Raw genomic sequence first — 23,990 nt, 5'->3', positions numbered from 1 at the left:
AATTGATAACGATTACCATTTAACCGATAAGCTTTCATGAACATGATTATGCTTTTGTATTTTATGCCTGATAAATCATTTATTGCATAATCTTCCATATTTGACTTCATTTATTTCTGCAATAATAATTGCATCAATGCTCTTTGTAGGCCAGGCAAATTGTGATCTGGTAGAATGCAAAAAAATATGCAAACGTCAAGGAGGCGTTCAAAGTTGCCAACCTACTGGTCTTTATGCATGAACTGGGCTAGACGTTAATAAGAACGACACACATAGAATAAGAAACTGATATCTATTTCTTAGAAATTATTATAATTCTAATAAAAGAACGTTAAAATTATTTTCTTCTCACGGCATCATTTTTGCCAATTCTAATTTCTTTGAAATCCTGGTTCCTTAGAATATCACGGTCGCATATCGTTCAATTTTCGAATAAGTGGCATGGCGAATAATTTCTTGCATTTAGCCTTTTTTAGTTCGGCATCAGAAAAATCGATCAGTCGGAAGCAGTTTGGAAATCTTTGGAAAAAGTAAAATAGTTGTGTTTATTTAGTTAACATTACAATGGTTATCGAAGAAATCATAAATATTTTTTGTTCTGTAATGTCTGTTAAATTCTTATAATAAACATGAACAATCACAATTTACATTACAAGTTGATCTACTGATGAAAATCCGTCTTCGTAGTCAATAACATTGTAAACACCAAGATCTTCGTAATCGTTTGAACAATTTTTCTCTACATGTCAAGATCATTCCGGCTGACAGCCAGTAGTTTGTAAGTTACATTCCAATTGACATATCACGAGTAACGATAATCGAAGATATATTATTGTAATTGCCCATCTGTGGAAGCAAGCATAAACGAAATGCTAATAAAAAAATGGAATTTAAGGTAGAATTGAAAAATTATTGAATTTCACAATATTTTTAAGTATTTTAAAATGTATAAATTGATACATGAACTCAATCACCAATATTTTCGAAACACTTAAAATCTTCCTTATAAGCTTGAACTTTTTTTTTCACTCCGACGTTGCGGACAGGTGGGTATAATTTATTATTCAATATTCTTGGAAATTTTTTCAAATCTACCGGTATACGAAAAATCTATTACAGCCTTGCGTTTCGCCAAATATATGAACGACCGAATGGACCCCTGTGCAAATTTTTACTATTTCAAATGTGAATTTTACATAAACAATTCATCAATGAACGATACAGATAATATTGTTGCAATAACAAAATGACATTAATCATATGGCAATGCTTGACCTGAGTGAACGAGTGAAAGCATTCAGAAAGACTAAAATTTATTATTAAAACTGCATGATGGAAGGAATTTTTCATAGTTTGAGAGGTTCAGTCTTTGTTAAAGATTATAACGATTTTACACATTCATTGGTACTGGACCTCTAATAGAAATTTGGGATTTGATCGGCGGATGGCTCATAATTAATGGTAGCCGATGGGATATGAACGTAATCTAATGTATTGGAAAGCATTCACAAGATACGAAAAAGTAAATTCATAGAATTCTTTCCTGTAACGGTGATAATTGATTTTGATAACCTAGACTCTGCAAAGTACACTATCAAAGTAATTGAGGAACCATATGAAAGCGATAAGAAAGATGTAGCTAATATTTGATTGTGTGACTATTTCTAGGTTTAAAATGCTAAGCTAAACGTTGATCGAGCATTTTTCACAGATAATGATCACAACAAGATGTTGAAACCATTTTTTAATTTGATCATTAGTATATCAACAATTTTAGGTGCAAATAATGATGACAATACATGGAGAGTGATGCCACAGGTTGTTGATTTCGAATTTAAGCTATATAATGTAAGTACCGACAGAGTATGTGTTTGTGTTAGGGAATGTATGATTTAACTAAAAACTGATTTACCGGAGTACGAATGAAAATGTGAATAGGTGTTCGGTTTTCGTAATTATATAAAGCAGGTTACACGTTGATAAAAATTGCACTACTATTGACAAATAAAATAATTTAAACAAAACAGTGCAAATTATAATTTTCATTAATTGTGAACTTCATTATTTTCTCGAGATCCTAATTGCACAAAATATTATGCACTCGAATTTATATAGTATAACCAAATCAATTTAATTGATTATTGTATTTTCGTACTGCAATATTTTCGGTCATCATTACACACGAGAAAATACTGTAATTATTGCTCCCATAAAAAAATACCAGGCTGAATTATACGCTTTACTATTGTATGATAATACTATATTTTTAAAATACTTACAAAACTATAATATGATTAATACCGTAATTTTTCATAAGGTACAAAACTCATATCACATATCGCTAATAAACCTTAAAATTATCCTAATTTTTTTTTTTTTTTATTGAATTCGAATAGCTTATGTACTTCGGAAAGATTTATTTAGAAACTTGAATATGATTTAAAATAAGAATTAAATGTAAAATGAATAAATTAAAGATGTTAGAAGTGCTTCTACAAAAGTTATTGACATGAACCTTTCAATTTTTATAATTTGAGAGATGATGTTTCTAAAGGGCTATCGGAATCATTAAACAAAAAAATAAAAATTTTTATCTTTGAATAATTTGTTTTGTTAAAAATCTGCTGAAGTATAAGTAATAAGCATTTTTATTGTGTTAATTAGGTGCATTATTTATTACGTTGATATAAAAAACACATATTAGATTAGATTACATTAATTGCTCCGTATTATGTACAATGTAGTGTGTATCTTTCACATTCAGTTCTGCCTTTTAAAGTCAATAAATAATAAATTAAATTATAAGTAATGCCTGATAAATACATAGTACATAAATGGGTAAATGAATAAATTAATAATAGATGCCATAAGTAATGACAGTTCTAATTATTCATCTTTCATAAAATATTAAGTAATTAGATATCTTTTTCTAATTTAAAAACTGTCTTCAGTATTTCTTGATTTCTATTAGATCCTTGCATTTTCCTCTGCCTATTCCTTGTTTGTTTCTGTCTTGTTACTTGATACCTCAAATTATCTTCACATTGCTCCGCATATACTTCGGTTAAAATCTTCGTTAAGAGACTTCGTTATCATTTTGATCATACTTTAAAAGGTAAGTATTGTCTCAAATGTCTAATAACTTATTCTTTGATGAAAAAATTTAATCATAAAGAATCAATAAACACAGCCCAAAACAGGCGTTATTCAAATTCTGCGCATCAGACTCAGTTGGTAATCATGGCATTTCGAGCGACAATATATATATATATATATATATATATATATATATATATATATATATATATATATATATAGTATCTCATGTACTCAAATAAACACATACACCAACAAAGCTTTCGATCATCTGATACGAAATGCGTATTGGCTAAATCAATCCAGACACAGAGTTCGCTTCATATAATATATATATAGATAACGAATACATGGATTTATAACTTCGGTCGAGCTGACGATGCTATAGTCGGCGTTGACCCCATTCTTTTACGGTCGATCCGTCGAATTGTAATAAACGTGGTGCTGGCGCGGTCGTCATCATATCATCGTCAGTTGTTCCACTAATGGAAAGGAAAAAAAGGAGAGTCGTCCGTGAGTTAAAGAGACACGAAGACAGGTGCGCGTGAAAAAGTAAAAACGAAAGCAGTCAGCGCCGGGCACTTAACGCGCGTAATCGCTTGTCGACGCTCTCTCGCGATAAACAAGCGCGAACGCGCGTTCATACTTTTTTTTCTCCTTATCAAAAAATTGTGTTGGACGAGTTTTTTCGCATTTGCTGCTCTGGAACTTCGAGTTACTGAGCAAAGTGTTGTTGAGAAAAGAAAAACAGATACTAAGGATGGACGAGAAAATTATCGAATTACGTGAGACTTTCTTCAAAAAATTGGAGGATTCACCTAATACATGTAAGTAATTGGATTGCTCGATGTGGTATCGTTATCGCAAGGTCCACTTGATTAGCAACATACCGCTTAATTTTTATTAAAGGTGCTTCGACATTGACTTGTTTGTCTTTCTAAAATTTGATATTTTAATTATATATTTGAATTACTAAATTGTAAAAACGATTCATTTAGTGATCATTAATGATTTTGAATGGTATTACTTGATTAATGAGTTTTCCAAACATCTAGTAAATATTTCAAAAACATGACTCAAAATGTTGTTCGCTATTTTTTTTTATTTGGGGTTATTGTTTAATTATAATTAAGGTCTATAAAAGATTTGTCAATTTTTAAGATACATATTTCAAAATGAGTTACTCATATCAAATCATCAGTAAAAAAGATTAGAAGCAGTGTACTAATAGCTTAATATTATCATATCATTAAGTTTTTTAGCTATTGGTTTATATAATCGTGTTATAAAATCAATTATATTAATCTGCTCAAATCTATAAGATCATTCCTTACACGTTCATTTTAAAGTTTATAAAACTGAATACGATTTTTCACTTGACCAACTCCCATCTACAAGATTTCAGTTTAAGATATTTTGAAATAATCACATCAGATGACTTTTAAAAAGTGAATGCTAATGCTTAGTAGTTTTGTCAGTTTCAAGGATAACAAGAAATTTTTTTAAGTACTATGACAAGATGACAGAGGTCAATGTAGAATCATATAAATATTTATTAGACACTATGGCTATTTATGAGTGGTTGAAAATACTGCATGAGAAGCAAGTTTGAATTGTTATTTTTTTTCAGCATTGTATATCTTGAAATAATTTTTTGTTTTCAATGATAATATTATATTTTCATAGATTTCCATCCAGCAGACATAAACAGAATAAACTCTGGAAATGATTGGCTTAGACGGTTTTTGGAGCATACAGAATCTAATCTTCAAGATGCCCTTAAAATGTTATGGGAAACTTGTAAATGGAGAAGAGACTTTGGTACTAATGGTATGTATAAAATAAGGTTTAAAAAAACTTAGCACATAATACTAAACTATATTATTTTTAGATATTAATGAAAATTTAGTCAAAAGAGAATATTTAGAGGATGGAGTTTGTTTTGCGTACGGCCATGATAAAGATGGAAAAAAGTTATTTATTATCAAATCAAAATTACATACAAAAGGTTCAAGAGATTTTTCAGAATTGCAAAGATGTATTGTATACTGGTTTGAGAGGCTCGAAAGGTAAACTAAATAACTATTCACACAAATTAATTAACAAAGTAAGCAATGAAACAAAATTATTTTTGTCTTAGGGAAGGAAATGGAAATCAAATATCATTATTTTTTGACATGATCGATTCAGGTCTTTCAAACCTAGATATGGAATTAACAAAGTATTTGATAGGCTTGTTCAAAAATTATTACCCAAATTTTCTGAACAACATACTTATACTTGAGATGCCATGGGTTTTAAATGCTGCCTTCAATATGATCAAGTCATGGTTGCCAGCAAAAGCATTACCAAAAATTAAATTTCTCAAAAAATCCACTCTGCAGGAGTTTGTTGATCCTGATGTAGGCTTAAAATGCTGGGGAGGAAATAGTGATTACATATTTACATTTGTTTCTGAATCACAGACTGGAAAACTAATTAATGGAGAATTAGATAATAAAAAAGTACATTTTGCTGGAAATTCACCAATAACTGAACAAGCTAGTTCTGGCTTTAGTGACCAAGAATCAAGTAAAAATCCTATTTTTTTTTAAATTCTGAAAATATAATTTTAATAAATCAGTACTATTATTTTAGCGTTGATTGTGGAACCCGAAATTTTAAATTTCAGTATTTCTGGAAATGAAATTGTTGGAACTGTGATGTTGAAAAATATAATGTCAGATCAAAATTTAACTTACAAGGTTAGTATTTTACACTACATAAACATTGCATAAATATAATGATTAAATTGTTTTGCAGATAAAAACAACATCGCCAGAAAAATTTAAAGTTCGCCCCAATACTGGAATTATACAAGCATCGCAAAAGATTTCAATAACAATCACATTACAGGGAGGTTATACTTTGCTAAGTCTTTTACCACATGATAGATTTCTTATTATGTGTCTTCCAATAAATGAAACAATGGCACCTCAAGAATTAACAGAATTTTGGAAGGTGATTCTATATTTTTTAAAGATAATGATTAGTAATGTTTCAAAAATTTCATTTTCTTATTATATTTTAGCTTAATATTGGATCTGCAAAACAACATAGATTGATGTGTCGTGTTATAAATGAAAATGCTGATAATTTAAAATCTAGTATAGCCTATTCAAATAGTTCTTCTGGAAATCACTCAATGAGCTCATTATTTTCAAAGGTTCATATAATTTAATTATTTATAAATTGTATTTATTTTCCTTTGTAAAGTCATTGAAATATATATTTGTTACAGATTTCCCGTATCGAAGAAACGAGTATAAATCTTCAAAAAGAGATTTCTTTGATAAAGCATTTGCTGTTACTCTCTGCAATATTAATAGTTGTTCTTTTATTATGGATTATTTATATATCAAATAAGAACTTTCAAAATACTGTTGTAAAAGAAAGTTGTACAATTGTAGAGTCAATCATGCCAAAACATGACGAAGTCTAGTCTCACAAAGTAACTTTAAGCATTTCTGTAGCAATTGCAATTATTTAAAATTGATAAGAAATGGAGGGCATATAGTCTTAATTAAGGTTTAATTATTTAGAGTGTTGGGTTTTACTATTGAATAATAAATTAAAATCTATTTTTGGGTACTTTATACGATCATGAAACGATTATGTCAAATTGAAAAACAGACGGTAATTCACGTCCTATTTAAATTTATTAAATGTATTATAATTAACGGAATAATCTTATTTTTGTTTTTTTTTTTTTTTTGAAAATTCTATTATTTAATTTTCAAGAAAATTTATATTGAGCTTCAAATAAAATTTTTCTTATTATAAGATACCTGTAAAAGTTGAAAAATATTTCTGGTATCATTTTTGTACTGTTATACAATGCGTGTTTGCAAGATGTTTATAATGGATGTGTGAATTCTTTATATTAAGAAGAGAAAAATATGTGATGCAAGATTGAATATAGTAGAAGTATTTTTATAACTCTTGTTTGAATTGCATTTTTGCAACCAAATCTATCAATCTACTGATTTCTGGTAAAGCAATTGTTTATATTTAATTACATTCCATTCATGTGAAAAACTGATTTCTATTATAAATAAGAATGCACAGCTTCTAGATTAATACGATTATAATAGGAATCAATGGTACAAAACATCAAAATTAGGAATGTTTTTGAGTAACCAATTTTGTAGTTTGTTGGTGCATTTGTTATGTATTCTATGGACTAAAAATATAGATAACTGCTTCAAATTTATAAAGTTTCTACGTCAATTTGTAATAAAAAGAATATTTACAATCGCACAGTTGTTATTATTTAACAGACTACAGCTATAAGTGTATAAAACACAACGCAAAGGTGTAGGATTACAAGGAACAAAATTCAGTAAAACATGGATTTCATACTTGAAAAACTGTATAATATATTAAATATTAACAATATAGGTGAATTAATTAATATAAAAACGTTATGACTTTATCTGTAGTAATACAAAATTCCAATCGAACGTTTCTACATATATTTTACAGTACAATTTTTCATTTGCATTATAATTTTTACAAACTTAAAAGTGCAGTGTAGTTAGCATAGTTTTAATAAGATTAAAACTATATATCTTTAAGGAGTAATCCGTTTAGGATCACGTGGGAACATAGAAGTTTTTCTAATGTTATCCAATCCAAGATACAACATAACAACTCTTTCCATTCCAATTCCACCTCCAGCATGGGGTGGACAACCATATCTGAATGCATCAATGTAAGATTTGATCTTCTCAATGTCAATTCCATGATGTTTTGCTCTCTCAGTCAAGAAATTAGGGTCATGAATTCTCTGTGCACCGGAAATGATTTCTTCTCCACGAATAAACATGTCATATGAGTTGGAAACTCTGGGATTCTTGGGATCTGGCATTGTGTAAAATGGTCTCAGAGCCAAAGGAAATTTGTCCAAAATATAAAAATCAGTGTCATACTTGGCTTTGACAATTTTGCCTAGAAGCTTTTCATTTGGTGTTGATAAGTCATCTTCATCCCCCATCTCAACTCCAACTTCTCTTAAAAGTTTAACTGCCTGTGGAAATTCAAGCTTCAATGGAGGGACTAAGAATTTGAATGGCTCAACTTTATACTGCTGATTAATAATCTCTATTTCCGTTTTGTAAGAATTTTCTAGAGCTATGAATATCTCTGTGAACATCTCTCCGATGGTGTTCATCACTTCATGATAATGATATTTAAAAGCCATTTCTAAATCAAGACCAACAAACTCAGTCAGATGTCTATGGGTGTTTGAATCTTCTGCTCTAAAAACAGCTCCAACAGTGTACACTTTCTCAAAATCAGCTGCAATAGCCATTTGTTTATAAAGTTGTGGAGACTGTGCCAAATATGCAGACCCTTTGAAGTAGGATACTGTAAAAACATTAGCTCCACCTTCACTGGCAGCAGAAATAATTTTAGGAGTATGTATTTCAACAAATCCTTTGCCATCCAAAATGTCTCTGAATAATTTGCAAACACCAGCTTCAAGCCTGAAAATAGCTTGATTTGCTGGTGTTCTCAAATCTAAAATCCTGTTATCTAGCCTTGTGTCTTGATTCACTTTAATATTTAAAGTTGAATCATTTTCATTGATTGGTCTAGCAGCATCTTCAATTTGTAGTGGTAGTTGTGCTTCAGAAGCACTCACAACAAAGAATTGTTCAATATGAATCTCAAAATGTTTTTGAGTACAAGATTCTATTGACTTGGATACGAACTTTACTCTGGCTTGTACATCTATAATAGATTCCTTAGTTACTGACGATATGAATTTGACCATCTGCTTACTTATTTGATCACTGACAGCAGCCAGCCCTTGAATCGAATGGGTCTGCTCTCGAATTACAATGAAGCATTGCTTCCCTTTTGCTCTGCTTGTATGCAGTCTACCTCTGATCCATATTGTCTTCTCCATATCATCATTGTTTATATCCCGAATATGGATAAATTGTCTCTCTTCTTGAAACTGCTCACTTTGAATCATCTTGACTTGACCGTACTTTCCTATTGACACATCTTCCTGATCGTTCACAGCTTCAGTCTCAACAGAATTCTTCTTTGATTGTTTTTCCTCCTTTTTCTGCTGTTTTTTTAATGCCTTTTTTGAAATAGTTTCTCCTTCTGAGACGATAATTTCTGTTTCTTCTTTTCCTGACATTTTCTGAAATACAAAGAGAAAAATCCATGTATAGTAAAAAAATATATTTTCTTACTCAACTTTGACTACACATTACACTAAAACCATTATGTTGAAATAAATAAATATTGCTCACAGAAATTAATAAACGTGGACGATGGTTTTATCTGTCGTGCTTCTTATGTTGTTTTCTTGTATTTTTTCAGCTGCTTTCGATTAGGGTTAGGCTATCACCCGCGACACTTCTCGTCTCACTCGCTAGAATTAATTAATTGTCCACTGCCGTTTCGAACCACTGCATCCCGATAAAACAGCTCTTTTTGTTATCTTACGTGCCGGCAGCCGGCTTATGTAAAACGTTTTTTCATAAACCCATTCAATTGATGTAGTATAGTGCAAACTGAAATATTATTTAATGACAATCGTTGCAGTTGACGCAATGACAATAAGTTTAGCTTATTCAATATAATTACACTGAAAGCAAGCTTATTTGAAAAATAATATCAACTATGTAAATTATGATACAAAATTGGTGAAAAGTTGAAATTTTATTATACATTAAAAAATTTAACAATTTTCAATGCAGATATATATTGTTATTTTGTCTATAAAAAGTTTTAATGATTTTTAAATAATTATTGTCCATTTTAAATACATTTTAGACAGTTAACTAATGATTTACTGAATTTTTAGAAATGTACATTTCGTAAATATATTGCGTTATTTTAAAAGAGTATTATAAAAATACGACGCAAATATATCTAGAAATTATAGTAATTAAAATAAATATTGTATAATTAAACAGTTGGTTTTATTTTAAAACAAAAATCCGGTAAAAAAAATAGTTTTCTATACGTTCGATGCTTGATTGAATGGCCTATAATTGAGTTATGAATTAATGAACTTACTTTTGAACAAGTAGTGTACAGTTCTTTTTACAATTTGTAAATTATTCGTTTCAGACTACTTTAATAATAAAGTCATACAAACTCATAGTTCCGCGCCAAAGATAATCAACCACGTTACTCAAAATACAATTGGTAAAATTTGCAACCTATGTCTAAGAATCTCGATGCATTACTATCTGTTAGGTAAAATATTTAATTGATTATAAGTCGTCAATAATAAATAAATTCGCTATATGAAATCGTCATGTTCCTAAAAATACAAGTCAAACAATTGTAGCCGGAAAAAGGATCCATTCGCCATTTTGCATGCACAGAATGAGTGCGCGTCATTCAAACATTCTAGACATAATATATATTATACTTCCGGCCGGTTACAACATGCGCAAACGATACAAACGGTGGAGGGGCATATAGGTATACAGCCAGGGCAGCGTATGACAGTCAATCATTGTTGATGACGGTCATGCAACATAAAACCGTTCTTATTATACAATATACTTTATCGTATCTTTTGCAGACATCACCCTCAACAGAAAAAAATATTGCTGACGAATCTCTCCGTAAATCAACGGTGTACTTTTTGGGAAGGTGACTTGATCGAGAAATATCATTAGAGCAGCTGCATAAAACGAAAAAGTTGAGAGAGAGAAAAAGGGGGGGAACGGTTTCGGTAGACCGGGCAGCGGTGTAACGTGAATGGCCGCTGCTGCGCCACACGTATAACACACATACAACGTACATTATCCGTTGTGCGGAGGTGAAGGCGAGAGTGGCAGCATTACACAACGTAACTAGTACTGATCGTTGGCTAGTGCGAGAGAATTGTTCGGGTGTGCGGTGACCTGTTAGGTGAGTACGCGTCAACTGTGTTATGTGTGGATGGTGATGATTGTCGTCGTGCTAAGCGCGACAGTCGCTTCAGTGTGGTGCGCTGGCATCGGGGACAACAGCGGCGCCGCGGAGCTGCAGCACCAGCTAACTCTCTCTCTCTCTTCATATTGATGGCAGCGCCGACGGTGATAATTTTCTGAAATTTTTGCTGCGCTGCCTCACGCGCCTCGGTCGCGTAGCTGCCTGCCTGTTCTGAAATATCCCGTCGCGCGTCCTAACGCTCAGAGTGATTCGATCGTCCCGACAGAATGCGCCTCCTGGGGGAATCCATCCTCCATCAGGCTAAACGGCGCGTAACCCGCTTGCTTTCCGAGAGTCATGGCGTCCGCACGGCACACGCGGTAACCGACGCAGATCTGCCACTGTTTAACTCTATGTCGTCGTTTATTTTCTTGAAAGTAGCCCCCGTAGCTGGATTTTCATCCCCCTTTCAGCAAATTTATGTTTGCCTGAATAATGCCGATTTTTGAGACTCAACAGATACTTTTGTGATTACGGATTGTGCATGCTTTGATACGTCGATTACCGTTATCGTTTGTCTCCTTATAATGGCTTGTCTATATACAGTAGTAATAAATTTCCAATTCACTTCTCTCGTCAATTGATTACAATTGCAATAGCATTCTAATTCGATTATTTTATGTTATTTATCATACTATGTAATTAAAAACTGATAAGAAATAATTATTATGATTCACTTTAAATCTGCCAGCAAAACTTAAATTTTTAATGAGGAATTACAAAGAAATCTAGTTAACTTAAAATAATCTGAAAAGATATATCAAACTGAGATGAACAAAAGTCCAGTATTGTTTGTATACAGTAATGTATATAAAAAAAGTCTATAATACTTTTGAAGGTCACTTTTTGGTTTCATAAAAATTGAGTATATATGTAAATAATGAATACATCATAGGTCATCCATTTGTTCCATATAGGAAGTATCAGTTAGTCAAGTCACTCATGAATTGATGCTGTTACCATGTCGAACGTTACAACAATAAAGTTAGAAGGGAACCCTGAGTCTGTAACAGAGATTCAAACATATCTTGAATCTTTCAATAAAGAAATAGAAGGCCAGGTAGATGGGATACAACACACAGTTCAATGTAATTATTAGCATGTGATTTTTTTTCATACTGAACTGATTTTTGATCAATTAATTAAATTATTATGTTATCGTGTATATTCCACAGTGCAACAAGTTGAGGGCCTTACAGGAGAGGATGGTGGAACATACTTTGTTGATCAAACAGGTCAATATTATTATCAGGCCAGTGGAGAGGACACACCAGTTCTCACTCAAGTGCAGATACAAGAGGTGAGCGAAGGAGGAGAAGATGGTTCTCAAGAAGATCAGTACACAGAAATTGAACAGCTGCAAAGTGGGGATACAGATCATGTTGTTGTAAGTTTGATATTTTGAATTTAAATTATAATACACACTCTTGTATTAACTGTGTTTAAATTATTATAAATTTTAGGATCAAAAAACAGATGAACAGATGGTCCTGAACTCGGGTGAAGCATATCAAACAGTGACAATTGTGCCATCAGACTCCAATCCTGGAGAAGTTAGTTATGTATTAATAGTTCAACAACCTGAAGGAGAAGGAAAGACCGATGGTAAAACAGAGAATGAAAATGGTGAGGGAGAAGATGGAGAACAAGATCTCACTGTGTATGATTTCGAAGACAATGAAGATAATGAAGCAGCCGTCGAGTCTGAGAATGAAGATGACAAAAATAAAATCATTAAGTTCATTCCTAAGAAATCACAAACTGTTACTCAAGCTCACATGTGCAACTACTGTAACTACACAAGTCCAAAGCGTTATCTTCTGTCTCGTCACATGAAATCTCATTCAGAAGAAAGACCTCATAAGTGTAGTGTCTGTGAAAGAGGCTTCAAAACTCTGGCTTCCCTTCAAAATCACGTTAATACGCACACTGGGACCAAGCCGCATAATTGTAAATTCTGCGATAGCGCTTTCACTACGTCAGGTAACTTATTTGAAAATAAATCAATGTATGATCCAGAAAAGTAAGATCCAAAATTTATTTTATTTTACTTTATATTCAGGTGAGCTTGTAAGGCATGTTAGGTATAGACACACTCATGAAAAACCACACAAATGTCACGAATGTGATTATGCATCTGTTGAGCTGTCAAAACTTAAACGACACATTCGGTGTCATACTGGAGAACGGCCATATCAAGTAAGTTCGTTGGAAAAAATAATTTCAAATACAACGTAAAAATTTGGTAAGATATAAATTCTATTTGATGATTTGCTCAGTGTCCACATTGTACATATGCAAGTCCTGATACATTTAAGTTGAAACGACATTTGCGTATACATACGGGGGAGAAGCCATACGAATGTGATATTTGTAATGCAAGATTCACTCAATCCAACAGTTTAAAGGCCCACAAACTTGTTCATAATGGTTTGTGCTTCCTGAATAAACAATTTTAAAAAGCAGTCATTTCATAAAATTTAAAAGTATAATTTTTAATTTCTAGTTGGAGATAAACCAGTATTTCAGTGTGAGCTCTGCCCAACAACTTGCGGTAGAAAAACAGATCTTAGGATTCACGTTCAAAAGTTACATACTTCTGACAAACCTTTGAAATGTAAGCGTTGTGGCAAAACATTCCCAGATAGGTATGATAACATAAAGAACAAGAATTGAATACATTCGATCAGAAATTAATCATTTAATAATTTGAATTTTAGGTACAGTTACAAGTTGCACAGCAAAACGCATGAAGGTGAAAAATGCTACAAATGCGATCTTTGCCCTTACGCTTCAATATCTGCACGTCATTTGGAGAGTCATATGCTCATCCATACGGATCAGAAACCTTACCAGTGTGATCATTGCTATCAGTCCTTCAGACAGAAACAACTTTTGAAGAGACATTGCAATCTTTACCACAATCCTACTTATGTCCCACCACCTCCGCAAGAGAAAACTCACCAGTGTCCAGAATGTGAAAAGCCATTCAGGTAAATTCAACGAAATTTTCCGATTTTTAAAAGAAATATCGGCTGTTACTGAAGCTTTATTTTCATTCAATAGGCATAAAGGAAATCTTATTCGCCATATGGCCGTTCATGATCCCGAATCGTCGCTGCAAGAAAAGCAACAAGCGCTAAAAATGGGCAGGCAAAAGAAGATACAAATTATTGATGGCCAAAGAGTTGAAGTTATAGCAGGTATTTACAATAGTTTCAACGTGATAAGTAAAAAAATTATTTATAATATAAATGTATTATTTATAATAATAAAAAGTGTAGATATAACAATTCACTACAGAACGCTTACGATATGGTCCATTGTTATTATAACTTGGTCATTGACTAATGTGTTATGTATCAAATAAACAGGTCCTATAGCTTCTAAACTTAAAGGTTACGACGATGAAGAGGACGAGGAAGAAGAAGAGGAAGAAGAAGACGAGGAGGAAGAGGAAGATGATGTCATGGCAGTTGAAGGAAGTGACGGACAGCAGTATGTTGTACTCGAAGTCATCCAATTACCAGATAATCAATCTTCTGATCAGGTAAGATTTATAATGAAATACTTCTGATGCGAATCCTGAGCAACGTGTTTGTTGAATTTAATTTTTTTTTATATCAAGTCTATCTAGTGCATAACGGTTATGAATCGAACGTATTTAGCTTTTATACATTTCAATTTTTCTATTCAAATAAAATAATTACAAAGGTTTTCGAATTTTATTAGGTGGCTGTTGTGGCAAATGAAGATGGCGAGTTAGTAATGCAAGATCCACTTAGTCAAGAAAGTGGAATTGTCACAGAAGCAGGAGATGATATGATGGAGCACGATTCTGACCAGATTGTGGGAACTTTAAAACTTGAAGATGTTTCTAATTCCAAGACTAGTAATTCAAAATTGCAAAAAGACATGGAAACATGTTTTGGCTTTGATGAAGTGAGTTCTGATAGAAATCTAATGCAATTTTCCATTTTTATTTATTAAAGTCATAAAATAAAAAATTATTATTATTATTATTATTATTATTATTATTATTATTATTATTATTATTATTATTATTATTATTATTATTATTATTATTATTATTATTATTATTATTATTATTATTATTATTATTATTATTATTATTATTATTATTATTATTATAGGATGAAGAAGAGGAGGAAAGTGGAGATATTCCGATACTGCAGGGTATTTCGTAATAACAACAATTTTTCAAAAATGCTGTATGCATTATAGTAAAATTTTGTTCTTTGCACATACATATTCGAGGAGAAATATCCCAAGTTATACAATTTTAAAAAGTTGTAAAATTTTTCTTTTGTCTATATATGTATGTAATTTACATGAATATGTAAACTGCTGTGAGTTTTATTTACGTGTTATTGCTATTATGAAGACAATTATAAATAATTTATGAATCGAAAATTAATTATTACAATTAATTTCTTAATAAAAGTACTACAAATGTAGTTGGAAATGAAAAATTGCATTAACTGTAAATAATTCTCTGCTTTCTAATGACTGGCATTTCTCTTCACTCTAAACTAAGAGCATTGTAAACATTTTATTGTATATTTATTGCTAATACGCAATGAAAAATATTTCTCGATATCTCGAGAGAGAACAACTTTAATTATGTAAAATATAAGTTTTTCAATTTTAAAATAATGCGTCTTCAAATAAAAAATAATGCGTTTGAAAAGTTATAAATAATTAACTGGATAAGTGTGTAACATTAGTTTTGACATTCTAGATAAAAAATATTTACTAACAACACTAGCAAACGTAATATTTGCAGTGAATAATATACAGATTACTGAAATTACTGAAACATTACATCCGAGTGTAAGAAGAGAGTGTTGAATTAAATTTGAAGATAGTTAAATATTTAATAGATCACTAAATGCGAAATCCAGTTAATATCACAGTCTTTGTCATTGTAATATAGTGAAATTTCAAATGCTGAATGTATTCACAATCATGCATAGCAATTATAATGTCCTCTCCATCATTGCATATGCAAATAGCATTGTATATAAGCTTTTTATTATTTACTTGCTTATTATTTTGATTTAAACTATTTAAAAATGTAAAAGTGTCATACAACTGAATGAATGATTTCTAGGCAATGGAGATTTTACGATTGATTTATATATAAATCAATTTTCTGTATTCTCATGAATAAAAAGATTCCCAGAGTATTGAACTGTTTACTATTTGAATTTTGTACACTAATGAAGTTATACTGTAATAAGTAAACAAAAAAGAAATCATGAAGTAAATGTGTGCACATAATAATTTTTTTTTCTTCAAAATAAAAATATTTTATTGAAAATGACATACAACTTTTATTAAGTCGACGCGTGGACTTCTAATATCAATCAATTATATTTTGTAAATTGAAATCAAACTTATCTTATTAATTTAACAAAAAATGATTTATTTTTTATTTTTGAAGTCAGTTTGGAACTATTTGTGTGAATGATACACAAATAAATATTATTTTTTATTTATAGCAAAAATATTTTATATTTATGTTTTTTACATAAATAAATGTGAAATTGATTAAATATTATATACTTATCAAGAACATATAACTACTTAATTATTTAAATGGACATTAGCTGTTTTCTGTTGGTGAATTTTTGCGACAGGAAGCGTTTGCTGTATCTTGTAAAAAGTGTACAAGTGTTTTTACACATAGAATATACTGATTGAAAACGCTGTATAATTGTAATTTAGTCGATAAATTCGCTATCGGATATTATTCTGATGTTGTATACTTTTCGCGCTGTTCCAAAGATAAAAACAGTGTAGCATTTTCTTCATAATAAACGCTAATCAGTGAAACTGTGTTGAATTATTTTTTTGAACGTCAATTTGTTCATTCATTAAAAAAAATTATCTAGAACTATAACAAAAGTCAGTTACTGAAAATGATAATATAGTTTTTTCTAAAGAAATACAAAATATTTGATTAAATGAAATTTAATCATTGTATTTTATTAAATTATTAACATTAAAAACATTAATAGACTTACATATATATATACATTAGTTTGGGTTTCGTAAAATATGTCAAATACCCAGTAGCAGTCTTCGAACATGGATTGTCACAGATCAAGGAAGTTTTGGGGTGAAATGATAAGGAATCGCTCGGGAAATGTTAAAGAAAAACTGCAAGTGATTAACAACGATGGGAAAGTCCATTAACAAATCCACGCAATTAGGTTTTGGTTAAAAAAAACAATTCCTAATGTCAAATACTTCAAATTCGGTACTCTCCAAAAAAAAATTTTTTTGTGCTTTCTTTTTCCATCAGATCCTCCAATCATTATCAAATATCAGTTCTCACTTATCTAATCACTTATTTTCTTTTTACGTTATTTCGACTGGCATAGTTGTGGAGTAGAAGTCTAGTGACACATGCGTGAATTCGCTCGCTTATTTTACTATGCCAGCCAAAAAAATGCAAAAAGAAAATAATTATTTAATAATAATTGGAGGATCTGACCGAAAAACCGAAAGGACAGAAAAATTGCACGGATTATTTGCTAACGAATGGGAAAATTCTTTTTAGCATCCATCTATTACAGTGTTCATATAGCTTGGAGAACACCTAATTTGAAGTATTTCACATTAGGAATTGTTTTTTTAATGAAAACCTAATTGCGTGGATTTATTATATTAATAGATTTTCCTATCGTTGCTAATCACTATTTTTTTATCACAGCAGTTTTTCTATAATATTTCCGAAGCGATTCCTTGCAATTTCTCCCTAACTTTCTTTATCTAATTGTCACGAAAAATTTCTCACAGGGTGCCTATAGACATTATTACATAACTTTTAGTGGAATAATTTCTAGGGATCCTACGAAAAAGTTTTCCAACGGCAATTTAGTTTCAATCACTTCTACCTCCAAGAGTTGGATCTTGCAGTAATCTTTTCGTATATGAGGACACTTCTAGTCCATCAAACGAACGTATATCGTTATTCAAAAAGACATTGATGCTTCTTATTATCACACCATCGAAGATAGTATTTTTCAGCTTCTTTTCTAGTTTAGTGAGACCACAGGGAATGGATGAACGGAGTATGTAGGATTGGTTCAAGCATTGAAACTCGCATTCTTCAGGAGTTTTTAAAAAGTTAATCGTTGAATTATTTCAATTATTACAATTAAAAGAATATTTTTATCGATGTTTGGTTTTCACTCACGACACATCGATTTTCAAATAATACTTTTCTGTTGGTTTGAAATGATTTCCTGTCACGTCTGTACCTTCGAATACATTATTATTATTTTTCTCTTTCAGAAAAGATTCTGTAACGTAAGTGAGACAATCCTCATAGGAATTGATCAATTTCGTTTCAGTCATAACTCTGCAATAAATTTTTCGATTCTTCGAATGAGAACATGTATACCACGCTAACTGCGAAAATTCGTTTGACTAAAAGCACGTAGAGATTATACACTGTTTAATATTTGTTCAATATTTTTTAAAACTTGCGTTTAATAAATTTAGGAATGTTCCACAATTTACCTTAATGTTAGAACAGAAAAGATGAAGTTTGTAACTTGAGAATCTTTCGTTTCCTACTTCATTGAATTGTTGATTAAGTAGAAGTACTAAAATATTAATTTTTATTTAAATGTAGCAATATTCAAAATTTTAATATTTCATAGTCATATGTATGCACAAATGAGTAAGTAGGTAAACCGTATGTGAGAGAATCTCTTTAATAAGCTTCATTAGTTTATGAAAGTGGATGCAAAATATCCATTCTTCTAATTATTTAAAAAATATACTTGGCAAAATTTACGAAATTAAATTATTCAGATTTACGAAGCAAAATATGATTGTACATTCGTTGTAAAAATATAAGATTTGTACAATATTATACAAATGATTTGAAATACACTATAACTATAACCTATACATATATATATATATATATATATATATATATATATATATATATATATATATATATATATATATATATGTATATAGGCTATAGCTTTAGCGACAATACTACAAACTTAATTACGAATATATGTATGTTGAATGTTCGCTGGTTTTCGAATATTCACGTAATAAATATTTATCACATTGTTATTAATTATTATCAAAGTTGTTATCATATGAATAATATTCGCGATGTTAAATTGAAACGAAAATTTGGTTTTATCAAATTATCGAAAATGTTCTCATGAAGACAATATTCTCAAAATTCTTATTTTCACGTAATCGGTATTAGTTTTAGTTTAGAGCATTGTTATTGTCATAATTTTTGAAATAAAACTTTCAGTATACGCTTGGTTATATAAGGATGGGCTAAACATTTTTTTAATTTATATACTACTTTTATTTTGAAATAATTACAAAATAATAAACATAATATTAACTACTATTCAGTTTAGGAATCGTACCATAGAAAATAGGATTTAGCAGACGTTTATAACCTAATGATTCAAAAAGTTTCTCAGAGGGGACGTTTTTATTTACTACAAATGCGAAGGAATCTAAATTTTCTTCTTCGGCTAATTCCTTGATCATAGCCTTCACCACAAGCTTACCGTAACCCTTACGTTTATGTTCTTCGATGGTTTCGAGCATTCCCAAGCCACCCCAATCAAAATGTATGATCCAAGACACTAAAACACCGCCTTTTTTCAAAAACAGTCCAATACCTCTGTTCAGTCTTACCATCGATGCCAAGAATTCGGTCGATTTTTCAGGCTCGTCTTCGCTTCGATGAGGCCACAGCGAATGAATCAATGGGATATGCGATTCGTTCAGGTGTCGAAGCTCGCATTCTTCAGGAACCCTTTGAATATCAGTAAGTTAAGTTTGTAATTAAATTGCTGTAGACCAGATTGTTATTCTTGTACTTGTGCTTACGATACTTCAATTTTTAAACACTCTTCTTTCGACTTAAAATAGTATCCCGTTGGACTTTTAAATTGCAGTGCAATATTTCTATTTTCCGCCTCTTCGCTTAAAAACTTTTCGAAAACATCGCTAAAATGTGGGTGCACGGCGGAAAATAAGGTAAATTCATTCCAACCAATCACTTTTGTTTCGTTTAGAGCTCGGCGCAGTAAATCTTTCGACTCTTTGAACGTGAATAAGTAGACAACACACCATGCTTGCTGGAAAATTTTTTTTACACAAAAGTACGTCAAGACCGAATAAGATTAAAATATTTTAATAACTTACGGTCGATATACCAATGAAGGTTCCTGCATTGACATCACTGTTTGGGCAATAGATTTGTAGTTTAAATTGAGGATCTTTCGTTTTCCACTTAATTGAATTGTTGATTAAATAGTAATACTAAAATAATGCAAACAGCACTCGTATAAGGTATGAACATTCAATATCATTCAAAACGTACGTATGAATAAGTAGGCCAATCACGCTTGAGTGAATCTCGTAAGATTTTCCACTCGTTCAATGGCAGTGGTTGTAAGATATCCATTCGTCTAATAAATAAAATATAAACCAAACGATACTGCAGTAATAATCTCGACTATTATATGGCAAGTATTTAATGTAGTTAACTCGATCAACCGTTAAACAAAATTTAATGTCATTTACTCAAAAACGAAAGCGCGCCTGCAAAGACATTTATTAAGCCTCTGCCGGGAATCGAACCTCAGGCTCTTGCATCGGAGACCGATGTTCTATCTATATACGTACTGAGCCATCGTAGATCTTAAATCAACCGATATAGCCATATGATTATGATTATTAAAATGGCTGTGGGTCCTATCCTGAGACACTGCTTTGCCAATCAAATGATACTTTTCGCGTCTGCGCTCTCAAAGAACAAATTGGCGGAAATTTTGAATAGCGAAAGTGAAGAAAAGCTAGAATCTGAAGAGCGATATTGAAAGATCCAAAAGAGCAATTAAAGTTTGATAGAGTTTAAAGTAAAACGAAATGATAGGTTAATTATACATTTTGTGCATTTTTAAGAAATTCTATATAAATTTATTTCTGTATAAAATTTCTATATAAATATATTACTATATCAAATCGGCCTTGGCCGATACAGAAAGGAATCACGAAATTGCGTAGGGAATTAGAAGAATGGGATTTAATCTTATTATGTCTGAATAATAATGATTTACACATTAAATTGCTCGCAGAACCAAAGTATACATGATTGATATCTTCAAAATCGATGCTGCATGTGGACATAGCGGTGACCGGTGTGAGATTGTAATAAACTGTAAGCTGTATTGATGGCTTCTCATACGCATCACGGTCACAACTTGAGGTGTACGGAAATGCTCTGGATCGCTTGACTGAATATAAATACCGAGGACTACTTTGAACGGTAAGATATGCGGTATAAAAATTAGCTTATACGAAAATGATCAATTACGAGCGTATACATGTGAGGATTTGTGCTAAATAGAAACATGTAAGATATACAAAATATTATGTCGTCAAGTGAAAACTATACGAAATAGCATAACATTAAATAAAGTAGATCAACCGTTACATAATGAAAAAAATAAAATATACGTAGTATTTACTTATTTGTATATTTATTCGTTGACCAACAATTTCCATTCGTTAATGTAAAGTGTTACATAAATGTTAAACAAATTTATGTAGGAAAAATTTGTTTGAGCAATCTCATCTTTCATTTCGAGAACATTTTTAATGTTCACAGTTTTGAAATAAATATTTGATATTAACCACTATTATTTTTAGGAGCTATAGTGTAGAAAGTAACATTCTGCAAGCGTTTGTATCCTAATGATTCAAAAAGTCTCTCAGAGGGTACGTTTTCATTTACCACGAACGCGAAAGAATCTAGGTTTTCTTCTTCGGCGATTTCTTTCGTGATAGCTTTTACTGCAATCTTGCCGTAACCCCTTCGCTTGTATTCTTCTATCGTTTGGAGTGCTCCCAAACCACCCCAGGCAAAATGCAGAATCCATGACACTAAATTACCGTCTTCTTTCAAAAATAGACCAATGCCTCTGTTCAATTTAACTATTGATGCTATAAACTCGCACGATTTTTCAGGCTCATTTTCACTTCGATGAGGCCATACCGAGTGAATGAATGGGATATGAGATTCGTCCAGGTGTCCAAGTTCGCATTCTTCGGGAACCCTTTTGCATGACAGTAACCGAGTGTTTCATTTTTTTCAAATGAATTATAATGTTTCGTATGAAGATTTCACTTACGACACTTCGATTTTCAAACACTCTTTTTTCGGTTTAAAATAGTTTCCGGACATGTGTTTATCCTTCACGGTAATATTTTTATTGTTTGCCTCTGTGTTAATAAAATTTTCGAGAACGTCGCTGAAATGCGGATGAACAGCGGGAAATAAAATAAGCTCATTCCAATTCACCAGCTTCGTTTCCTTCAGGACCTTTAGCAACATATCCTTCGATTCTTTAAACGTGAATACAGATACAATATAGCACGTTTGCTGCAAAATTAATTCGCCTGGAAATTTAATTTAACTATAACATCCGTATTATAACTTACAGCTGATATGCAAAGAAAGGTGCCAGCATTCACATCACCATTTGGACAGAAAATTTGTAATTTAAATTCAGCATCTTTCTTTTTCCATTCGATTGCATTGTGAATCAAGTAGTAATACTGAAATCATAAATATCACTCAAATATTATAAGGTAAGCAAATTCAATATATGCCATATTAACAGTTTTCGAAATAAAATCATATTTAAAATATTTAGTAAGCTATGTACATGTACATACGTAAGAATAAGTAGGCCAATCGCGCGTAAGAGAATCTCGCAATAAATTCCATTCGTTCAATGGCACTGGCTGCAAAATATCCATCCGTTCAATGATTTACACAATATCTCAAAAAATCACACCAAACTATATAATTTCACAAATGAATTTGTTGAGATATAGTGTCAGCATAGAATATACGACAAATGCATTCTGACTACGTTGACAATGACGTATACATTCGCTATATTTAAACCGAGAACTACTTACTACCGAGATTGTCAGTATCGACAGTAGTACCAACTTGCATGTTATTAGTCGTAGTCATCGGAGATAAATATTTTTAAGCTTTTGAATACATATGTAAGAAATACATATTACGTCATTATCTATATTAATGGTAAGCATTATACTGTTGGTATTATAGCTATTAGCGAGTGTTTGAATTATATCGAGTAATTCATTATTCTAAGAGATATTATAGGAATTATAAGATTAAAAATATAAAAGATATAAGTTATAATCGCAATTTTTGCATGCGAAAAATTGACAATAAATAGGAATATTATTATAGATTTTCGTTCTTGATTTTTAGAAATAGTAATGAAGTACACTTAATCGATTTTAAATTGTCAAGAGAAACATAATTTTATATGAAATCACAACTATTGAATTTCAACATTTAGGAAAATGTAAAGAAAAAATATACTGCTTAATTGTCCGAGGTGACATATATTTTGCATGGTCTTTTCATATTCTTTTGACTAATAGTTTTTTTTCAACATTTATAGGATCCATAAACCTGCCCATTGATTTCGTAATAGACATGCACAGTTTATTAAAAATGAGGATAGTTAATGCAGCAATAAATTGATTACGCTACTCATCGTCAGTTTCTTATTTGAAATAATCTCCGAAACGCTTGAAGTACTGCATATTTAATAAAATCATCATTTGAATTACAAATTTTAATCAGCTGAAATATATTCGCTTCCAACAGACAAAAAAGAGTTTCTAATCATAACCGCGTAAGCTAGATGCATTGCAAAAGGGGTTAACGACCACTAGCAACCTCACGCCCGCAGGGATGAGCGTTGCACCTGCGTCATGTTGGTCGGGAACATGGGTGCGCCCGCCGCCGCCACCGC

At 31.2% G+C, this 23,990-nt stretch overlaps 5 protein-coding genes and 1 long non-coding RNA gene across 12 annotated transcripts; 3 read left to right on the top strand and 3 right to left on the bottom strand.

Moving 5' to 3' along the window:
* The first annotated feature begins 794 nt into the window (after positions 1-794).
* Positions 795-2,034, top strand: LOC131672395 (uncharacterized). The gene is made up of 3 exons (XR_009302618.1): positions 795-1,046; positions 1,120-1,599; positions 1,669-2,034. It is a non-coding gene; the product is annotated as an uncharacterized LOC131672395 (long non-coding RNA).
* A 1,357-nt stretch (positions 2,035-3,391) lies between these two features.
* Positions 3,392-7,393, top strand: LOC131672373 (motile sperm domain-containing protein 2-like). Its single transcript, XM_058949560.1, has 8 exons — positions 3,392-3,923; positions 4,783-4,926; positions 4,988-5,165; positions 5,237-5,667; positions 5,734-5,840; positions 5,899-6,096; positions 6,167-6,301; positions 6,377-7,393. The coding sequence occupies exons 1-8, from the start codon at positions 3,857-3,859 to the stop codon at positions 6,575-6,577; spliced, it is 1,461 nt and encodes a 486-aa protein (XP_058805543.1). The 5' UTR covers positions 3,392-3,856; the 3' UTR covers positions 6,578-7,393.
* A 50-nt stretch (positions 7,394-7,443) lies between these two features.
* Positions 7,444-11,039, bottom strand: LOC131672372 (aspartate--tRNA ligase, cytoplasmic). The gene is made up of 3 exons (XM_058949559.1): positions 10,919-11,039; positions 9,408-9,671; positions 7,444-9,295 (listed from the first exon to the last, which is right to left on the bottom strand). Exon 3 carries the CDS (start codon positions 9,290-9,292, stop codon positions 7,709-7,711), a length of 1,584 nt encoding a protein of 527 aa, XP_058805542.1. The 5' UTR covers positions 9,293-9,295; positions 9,408-9,671; positions 10,919-11,039; the 3' UTR covers positions 7,444-7,708.
* LOC131672371 (transcriptional repressor CTCFL-like) lies at positions 10,085-16,941 on the top strand. Of its 5 annotated transcripts, none has more exons than XM_058949554.1 (12): positions 10,085-11,028; positions 12,009-12,179; positions 12,267-12,478; positions 12,555-13,074; positions 13,154-13,290; positions 13,371-13,521; positions 13,598-13,739; positions 13,812-14,084; positions 14,158-14,294; positions 14,466-14,641; positions 14,824-15,033; positions 15,246-16,941. In XM_058949554.1, the coding sequence occupies exons 2-12, from the start codon at positions 12,053-12,055 to the stop codon at positions 15,297-15,299; spliced, it is 2,139 nt and encodes a 712-aa protein (XP_058805537.1). In that variant the 5' UTR covers positions 10,085-11,028; positions 12,009-12,052; the 3' UTR covers positions 15,300-16,941. The 5 variants fall into 5 exon arrangements, with proteins under 5 accessions (XP_058805537.1, XP_058805541.1, XP_058805539.1 ...); XM_058949558.1 differs by having other exon boundaries at positions 10,087-11,028; positions 14,490-14,641; XM_058949556.1 differs by lacking the exon at positions 10,085-11,028 and adding an exon at positions 11,067-11,411.
* A 2,565-nt stretch (positions 16,942-19,506) lies between these two features.
* Positions 19,507-20,762, bottom strand: LOC131672396 (uncharacterized). The gene is made up of 4 exons (XM_058949589.1): positions 20,504-20,762; positions 20,326-20,442; positions 20,008-20,258; positions 19,507-19,933 (listed from the first exon to the last, which is right to left on the bottom strand). The coding sequence occupies exons 1-4, from the start codon at positions 20,585-20,587 to the stop codon at positions 19,507-19,509; spliced, it is 879 nt and encodes a 292-aa protein (XP_058805572.1). The 5' UTR covers positions 20,588-20,762.
* An 896-nt stretch (positions 20,763-21,658) lies between these two features.
* On the bottom strand, positions 21,659-23,113 carry LOC131672394 (glycine N-acyltransferase-like protein 3). 3 transcript variants are annotated; one of them, XR_009302617.1, is made up of 4 exons: positions 22,864-23,113; positions 22,627-22,743; positions 22,317-22,530; positions 21,659-22,241 (listed from the first exon to the last, which is right to left on the bottom strand). XR_009302617.1 is itself a non-coding variant. In XM_058949586.1 (4 exons), exons 1-4 carry the CDS (start codon positions 22,945-22,947, stop codon positions 21,815-21,817), a joined length of 879 nt encoding a protein of 292 aa, XP_058805569.1. In that variant the 5' UTR covers positions 22,948-23,113; the 3' UTR covers positions 21,659-21,814. The 3 variants fall into 3 exon arrangements, 2 of the variants coding, with proteins under 2 accessions (XP_058805569.1, XP_058805570.1); XM_058949586.1 differs by having other exon boundaries at positions 22,317-22,567; XM_058949587.1 differs by having other exon boundaries at positions 22,317-22,584; positions 22,665-22,743.
* Between the last annotated feature and the right edge of the window lie 877 nt (positions 23,114-23,990).

Source organism: Phymastichus coffea, unplaced genomic scaffold (assembly GCF_024137745.1).
Source record: "Phymastichus coffea isolate CEN01 unplaced genomic scaffold, Cenicafe_Pcof_1.1 PCOF00149, whole genome shotgun sequence".
Classification (NCBI taxonomy): Eukaryota; Metazoa; Arthropoda; class Insecta; order Hymenoptera; family Eulophidae; genus Phymastichus; species Phymastichus coffea.
Note: the sequence above shows the minus strand (reverse complement) of the source record. Positions and strands in the feature narration are given on the sequence as shown.

Coding starts and splice junctions, on each gene's coding strand:
- LOC131672371 (XM_058949554.1), top strand. CDS start 12,053: ATGTCGAACGTTACAACAATAAAGTTAGAAGGGAACCCTGAGTCTGTA. Junction 13,075..13,153: donor TAGCGCTTTCACTACGTCAG/GTAACTTATTTG, acceptor CTTTATATTCAG/GTGAGCTTGTAAGGCATGTT. Junction 14,085..14,157: donor GAATGTGAAAAGCCATTCAG/GTAAATTCAACG, acceptor TTCATTCAATAG/GCATAAAGGAAATCTTATTC.
- LOC131672372 (XM_058949559.1), bottom strand. CDS start 9,292: ATGTCAGGAAAAGAAGAAACAGAAATTATCGTCTCAGAAGGAGAAACT.
- LOC131672396 (XM_058949589.1), bottom strand. CDS start 20,587: ATGGATATCTTACAACCACTGCCATTGAACGAGTGGAAAATCTTACGA. Junction 20,443..20,503: donor ATTGGCCTACTTATTCATAC/GTACGTTTTGAA, acceptor GCATTATTTTAG/TATTACTATTTAATCAACAA. Junction 20,259..20,325: donor CCTTCATTGGTATATCGACC/GTAAGTTATTAA, acceptor AAAATTTTCCAG/CAAGCATGGTGTGTTGTCTA.
- LOC131672373 (XM_058949560.1), top strand. CDS start 3,857: ATGGACGAGAAAATTATCGAATTACGTGAGACTTTCTTCAAAAAATTG. Junction 5,841..5,898: donor ATCAAAATTTAACTTACAAG/GTTAGTATTTTA, acceptor ATTGTTTTGCAG/ATAAAAACAACATCGCCAGA. Junction 6,302..6,376: donor TGAGCTCATTATTTTCAAAG/GTTCATATAATT, acceptor TATTTGTTACAG/ATTTCCCGTATCGAAGAAAC.
- LOC131672394 (XM_058949586.1), bottom strand. CDS start 22,947: ATGGATATTTTGCAGCCAGTGCCATTGAACGAATGGAATTTATTGCGA. Junction 22,744..22,863: donor ATTGGCCTACTTATTCTTAC/GTATGTACATGT, acceptor TTATGATTTCAG/TATTACTACTTGATTCACAA. Junction 22,568..22,626: donor CCTTTCTTTGCATATCAGCT/GTAAGTTATAAT, acceptor TTAATTTTGCAG/CAAACGTGCTATATTGTATC.